This window comes from Filicampus tigris, chromosome 7, assembly GCF_054856515.1.
Source record: "Filicampus tigris isolate MCC_2025a chromosome 7, RoL_Ftig_1.0, whole genome shotgun sequence".
NCBI classification, from domain to species: Eukaryota; Metazoa; Chordata; class Actinopteri; order Syngnathiformes; family Syngnathidae; genus Filicampus; species Filicampus tigris.
This window is the reverse complement of record NC_141223.1, coordinates 25,599,108-25,606,499: the sequence shown is the minus strand read 5'-3', so window position 1 is coordinate 25,606,499 and position 7,392 is coordinate 25,599,108. Positions and strand designations below refer to the sequence as shown.

The following is a 7,392-nucleotide window of genomic DNA, read 5'->3' as shown; positions in this document are numbered from 1 at the left end:
ATTTAAAGGAAAAAAAAAGTCTGTGCACTCATAAACATTAGTTGAAGCTAATTAGCTGGGTAATTTCCTATGCACTTCAATTTACCAGCTGGGAGTACTATGAGTGGATTGAATTGTTTACAACTGTTTAACCAAGATAGGATTTAGCTGCTGTAAGAATAATTGTAAATATTGTAATCATATATTTGATGCTATAATGATGCTTTGCACAACTAACTGGAAGAAGACCAGGTGGAGCCACACGTTTGCTAAAATAAAATAACTTGCCACTTTAATGATGTCTCTACTAAAGATTTCTTAATGTCTTACCAGACATGTACTAAGTAATTTTCCACCTACATGCATACAATACACAAACAAATACAATACGTTCCAACAGCCCTTTCGCTCACCCCATCCTTTAGTTGGAACGCCCATGTAACTAGGGAAGTAAGAAAGAATAAAAAGAAAGGAGCCAGAGAGACTGTTTTAGAACACACTCAAGAATTGTACTGTACAGTTGTTCTCGTTCTCCTTGCAACCTGTGATGTGATCATGATGATGATGATGTGGACCGGAGCAAGCCAGGGGACATCACGAAAATGTTTAAGATTTCAATGCTATTGCCTTTTATTGCAAAACGTTTTAGCGTTTTAACTAGTGTTGTTCCGATGCCATTTTTTGGCCCTGATACCGATCCCAATACCCAGCTGTGCGATATCGGCTGATGCTGATACTGTACTGATACCGGACTTTTGGAGAAAAAAAAAAAAAAGATATATATGAGCATTTTTTTCTTGTAATTCTAAAGAACTGCATACTCACTTGGATGTTAAACCATTGCTATCATGGCTTGGTCAGACTTAAAAACCTTTGTGAAACAAACAATATACACAAGGTATCTTTGAGGGAGATTGTGTCGGAAAGATTACAAAAGCTATAGGACATTATTATAAAAGTTTGTTTTGAGTATTAGTGACCCATCGCAACAACTTCCGCTCCCAAATTCACTTTCAAAACCAAAAACAAGCATTAGGAAAATCCCAAAAGTTCAACTCCAAAATCCAAAATTAAACAGGGTTTGTTGTTGCGGTCCATTCCCCTTGTTCATGCTCGACGGCGCCGGCGCCGCCGCAAGCTCTTGTTGCTTGTTCACATGTCCATCCATCCATTATCGATATTGCTTATCCTCACAAGGGTCGCGGGCTTGTTCACATGTTTCGTCCTCAAATGTTTTATCAGGTTTGACGTATTGAACCTGGCCACTTTGGTTCCACCTCTTGCAACTTTCGCAATGCTAATGTCGCACTTAGCTGTTGTACTCGCTGAGTTTCTATGTTGAAGAACAGTAGTTCCATATCGCCGCCGACATTATTTCTCCTGTACCTCACTGTTTTTTTTTCTCTCAACATGAAAAAGCATGTTGAAGTAGTTACATATCGACAACATTATGTCTCCTGTACCCCACTGCCCCCCCCCACACACACACACATGAAAAAGCAGCAGGGAGCAAGATACAAAGCGCTGCATTCAACGTTCTTTACTAGTACAGCATCGAGAAATGGCATCGGCACATTATTTGTAAGTACCGTATTTTCCGGACTATAAGTCGCTCCGGAGTAGACATCATTTCCACCGAGCTACGATGCTATGTGTAGCATTCAAGAAAGTGACGGTAAGATAACTTTAGACTCACCAAAACGATTGTAGATCGCTTAAATAAGTCTTTTATTCATCCCCGACCATGTAGAATGTTTCCAAGTCTCCAAAAGTATTTATGTATTCGGTCGTACTTATTTCTTCCTCTCCTCTCTGCTGAGTGTGCTCCTCCTTACGTGTGTGGCTGCATGATGCAATACCCCAGCCAGAGGCAGGCAACTGCATGTTTGTGGTTCGTTCTTATTCAACCATCGTCTGTAAGTAACTTACAAAATTGTGTGTACCGGTAATAACCATGCAATATTTATATAGGAACTGAATTGTGACTGATTGTACTGTGTTGTTGACTGAACATACTAATCCCTATCGCTAATGCTATTCGCGGTTGCTAATCGTTAGCATGTCTGCCTGTTTGTGGCTTATTCTTGTTCAACCATCGTCTGAAACTAACTTAGATAATTGTGTGTAATGACATTTATATACGAGCTGAATTGTGGATGATTGTAGGTTGTTGACTCAACATACTAATCGCTATCGCTAATGCTAATCGCGATTGCTAATCGTCAGCATAGCCTCATCTTGTTCATGTCTATGAAAATACATGTGTATGTAATGCATAGATTGATAGTATTTTCTGTTTCTTGTGCAGTTTCACAATATAAACAGGCAACTTCGCTGCACACCTGGAGTCAGTGGAGTTTGTTTATGAATGTTTAGCTGTCTGTATAAGCTGACTTCCTCGACTAGCAAGGCCTGTTAGTTTAACAAAACATTAGACTTTAACCATTTAAATTATTCATGCATTTTAATAGCTATTAGGATGTATCTTATGTTTTTTTCATGTTGGTTACAATAACATGTGAAATGATATAGAAGTAATTGTCATGGCTTGTTAGTGCTGACTTGTATTTATGATGTTTTGTCTCCCCTAAAGCGCCTGCAGAGGGCGGCAAAACATAAGCCACAAGTCAGCACTAACAATCCATGACAGTAATGTGTTAATGATTTCACAAATAGGTCGCTCCAGAGTATAAATCGCACCCCCAGTCAAACTATGGAAAAAAGTGTGACTTATAGTCCGGAAAACACGGTACTCGCAGATACCGATACCAGTGTTTTAATGTGGTATCGGGATACTTCCCTATGCCGATACTGGTAACACTAGTTTTAACGCAAGACGTTTTCAGTTTTTATTGCATTTTGCAATGAAAATAATTATTGCAAAATAACGCAATGTTATTTCAGTCGGAGAACGAACGTTTTCCACTTCCGGGTCACAGCTTTCAGTGTATGCGGACCTGGCATCACCCGTCAGGTCAGGTCTGAATAGATTTTTGGATTGATTTTTAGTCTAGAGATGTCCCAGACAAGGACATATTTTGCATGCAATGGGATAAGGTTTGTTCTCAATGTTAACAGTAAGTTAACAAAACAAAATTGCTATCTACCTTTTTCCTCGTCAGTGAAATGGGCATCCATTAGAGGGCAGACTTTGCCTTTGAGAACAATACTGCTGGGAGGGAATGCACATGAAAAAGAGCACTGTGTTGTGAAGGCTGTAGTCATGGCGGCTCTGTGCTATCGCGGAAGAGAACAGTGGTCTTTCTTTTTAAAAGAACATAACACATCAACCAATACTTGACCCTGTTAAGGATGATTAGAGGGACAGACGAAAACCCACTTCTGTCCTTTCTTAGTCTGTCCTTTTTAAAAGACTTCTCATCCTCCGTCCGTCAGTCCACAAAATGGGCATCTGTCCGGGACGGACGTACGGACCGTTCCGTCCATGGGACGGAATGCCCATCTCTGAGGATGACTATGTTGCCGCCCGAAGGAGGGATTCCGGTAACAAAATCCACTGCTATGTGCGACCGGGGACATCCAGGTACTGGGAGCGGTCGTAGCAGATAGTGGTGGGGGAAAATTCAGATTTTTAGATGCATCGAGATTCAGAAATGGACGAATCTGAATCGATTCACTGAGGTTCACATTTCGATTATTTAAATATGTTAATTAAAGTAATACAGAATGTTCTAACTAATGCAGAACTAAGAAGCGCGCCAATTGTAATTTCCGGGAAACTTTGGGATACGCAACGCCAACACACAGGAAAACAAACATGGATGACCGCCACCCACCTCACCGTGAGATACGAAAGGCTCCTTCTAATTTAAAAGCTGAGGTATGGAAGCACTTTGGCTTCTACAATGTCGACAGTGGAAGAAAACTGGACAAGAGCCACGTTAGATGTAAGATGTGTGGCGCTAAAATAAAATACTTTGGCAACACAACCAACATGCGAAGTCATGTAAGTCGATTCCACCCTACAAAGGAGTCTGGGAGACGGCTGGCTGTTGCTGCGGCTACAAGTGGCGCTACTGATCAGAGAACAATCGAGGAAGCAATTCGGAAACTGCCAGCCTCATCGGAGAAAGCGAAGCGAATTACGAAGGCCATCTCAGCATCTATTGCCATGGATTTGCGTCCATATTCCGTCGTGGAAAATGAGGGATTTCGAGCACTGCTACATACTTTGGAGCCTAGGTAAACCATACCATCCCGACGCTATTTTACTGACACGGCGATGCCGACGCTCTACAACCAAACCAAAACAGAAGTCATGGCCGCGCTGTCAAAGGCAAATACGATCACAGTTACATGTGATGCGTGGACATCTGTCGCCACCGTATCATTTGTTACTCTAACTGCGCATTTCGTTACCGCTGAGTGGAAGCTAAGCTCATATGTCCTCCAAACAAGAGCAATGAATGAAAAACACACAGGTGCTAATGTGGCTGAGCTGTTAAGCAGTGCCCTAAATGAATGGAACATCGCAAAGAAAGACGTTGTTTTAGTTACAGATAATGCCGCTAACATGATTGTCGCCGCCGAGCTGGGTGGCTTCGTTCACCTGAAATGCTATGCACACACTTTAAACCTAGCCTCTCAGCGAACTCTGAAGTTGCCGAGTGTGGCAAGGTTGCTGGGGAGAATAAGACGTTATTGCAGCTTTTTTCCACCGCAGTGCCATTGCCAAACACCAGCTTGAAGAGAAACAGAAGCTGCTTAATATTCCAAGGCACAAACTGAAGATTGACTGCTGCACGAGGTGGAACAGTGCATATGAGATGGTGAGCAGGTTTTTGGCGCAACAGCCTGGGATCACTGCCTCACTTCTTTCACCTTTGCTGAGGAGAGCAGAGTCAGACCTCTGCACTCTCAGTGAGGCTGATGTCACCAATGCCGAGGATGTCATTGCAGCCCTCAAACCCCTGAAGGATGCGACAGCTGTCGTGTCAGAGGAGAGCAGCCCCACTATTTCTCTGGTTGCTCCTTTGCAAGCTAAACTCCTCAATGAGACAAAGGACTGCTCTGGAGTGTCTACACTAGTCAAGGAAATAAAGCAGGCCATACACGAGGACCTTAACAAGCGATACAGTAGTGAGTAGGAGAAGCAAATTCTTCACTTGGCTGCTGCTCTCGAACCTCAGTTTAAAGGCCTGCCCTTCCTCTCAGACGAGGAAAGAGAGGAGACCTATTGCAGACTGGCTGAGGCTGCAGAGGTAATTCTGCAATTTTATTTTCTGTAAACTATGACACCATGCTTATGTTTAACTACTTATTCTTTACAAAAACACTATTAAAAAAATAAAAGTTATACCTTATACTAAGACTTCATAATCCAATATTTTTATTTAACATTTTGGTCAAACATGATTTGAAGTTAAGTTGGGATATAGACATTTAAACGTTTTTTGTTTACGTGTTTTTAGGTGAGGGAGGGAACAAGAAAAAACCCCCTGCTGTGATGGAAAAAGACCCCCCGAACACCCAGCTCCCAAAAGAATGGCTTTGACTTCATCCCTGCTTGAAAATCTGCTAGGACAGAGCTTCACTGATGTTCCTGTACAACAGCCCATATCTGCCTATGCCAGGGCCGAGGAAGAACTGAAAAAGTAGTGCTCCACCTCTCCGTCTCTCTGAGGACCCTCTTGACTGGTGGGGTAGGAATGAGGTGTATTTTCCTATTATTTCCAGGCTTGCCAAGAGGTACCTAAGTATTCCAGGCACTAGTGTTGCTGCAGAAGGAGTTTTTTCGACTGCAGGGCATATTGTCACTGCGCAGCGCAGCACACTATTATCCGAGCATGTTGATCAAATCTTGTTCTTACACAAGAATTTGCAAATGTCCACAACACTCACTAGCTAAGCACATTTGAATTGACCTGCATTGACGTTTTATTGTGGCCTGTTTTTTAGTTTTAGTAGCACTGTTTTGCAAGCACTTTTAAAAGGAAATGTTGTTTAGTGTCGTGGGTTCGATCCCGGCTCCGGCCTCCCTGTGTGGAGTTTGCATGTTCTCCCCGTGCCTGCGTGGGTTTTCTCCGGGTACTCCGGTTTCCTCCCACATTCCAAAAACATGCATGGTGAGTTGATTGGACACTCTAAATTGCCCCTAGGTGTGATTGTGAGTGCGGATGTTTGTCTCTGTGTGCCCTGCGATTGGCTGGCAACCAATTCAGGGTGTCCCCCGCCTACTGCCCAAAGACAGCTGGGATAGGCTCCAGCACGCCCGCGACCCTTGTGAGGATAAGCGGTACAGATAATGGATGGATGGATGTTGTTTAGTCAATGGGATTCTGTGCCAATTTAGTCTGAAGTCAAGTTGATACATTTGCAAGTAGGAGCCACATTTCTTGTTACAGTTTTAAAATACAACTTAGCCATAGTTACAGAATTATTCGTTTTTGCAACTCAGGACAGCCTTTTTATTTTGTTAAATATTGAATATGCTCCTGAGCTGCGGATACAGAAGGACTATTTTATTTGTAAATTTCACCATTTCATGTTTACAAACATTTAAAATCAGCAAAGCACTTTTTCAAGCTGCTGGTACTGAAGTACATCCACATTTGTAATTAATTAGTTCCTTTTGTGTTCATTTATCTAATTTTATGTTGAAAAGCCTCAACAGAATTTTTTCTTTTACAATATGCTGCTATTTATTTTGGTATAGCATTTTATTTAGTCAATATTTATTGATTACAGCATTGCATCCAGTTTACACGCATTTCCATCAGTTTAATAAAATATAATGGACTCCTTCTTCATTTCCTTCTTCGTCTCATTCTTCTTCTCGCTCTTCCTTTTCTTCTCCTCTTTCTGCAGACCGTGTTTGTTTTTCTTAAAGCTTTTTGCAGAACAAACGTGCGCAATGCAAGTAAGTACGCACAGTTGGTAGTGGCTCATTTGAGGCATTCAGAGGCAATTTTTGTCGCGTGTCCATTTCGCCGAGTAGGTTGAGATGAACTTTTGACCGCCTCGTGAGCACGTCACACGCACAGGGCCGATCAGTGGGCCGGACTAAAATCCTCCTCCGGCCTTGCTTAGTCCAGCCCTTTTTTAAAACTTGTCACCCTCAAACTCCCCGCCCCAAAAATGGGCGTTCGGAGGGCCGGACCGGTTTGGCCCCGGGACGGAGTGCCCAGCTCTGCAAACCCCGTTGTTTCCGTCGCATGGGTGTACTGTGTTGTTCCTTCTGTCAAGAGCCACCTGCAAAAATGTGTCAGGTTCTGAAAGTTCTGCCCAGCTCCGTGCCATGTCAAGATCACAGGTACAGGCCAATCGCTGTCGCACCCCTGCCCCGAACTACAGCATCGGCCAAATTCTTTGGCTTTGGCCCTGTCTACACGTAGCCGGGGTTTTTGAAAACGCCGGATATAAGCCTGCGGATAACCCTATCATCCACACATC

At 42.9% G+C, this 7,392-nt stretch overlaps 1 protein-coding gene across 1 annotated transcript; it reads left to right on the top strand.

The window, feature by feature from the left end:
• The first annotated feature begins 4,513 nt into the window (after positions 1-4,513).
• Positions 4,514-5,447, top strand: LOC147145369 (E3 SUMO-protein ligase ZBED1-like). The gene is given in 3 exon segments (XM_086036082.1): positions 4,514-4,639; positions 4,641-5,201; positions 5,412-5,447. Coding segments are annotated over 3 exon segments (723 nt in total).
• The last annotated feature ends 1,945 nt before the right edge of the window (positions 5,448-7,392 follow it).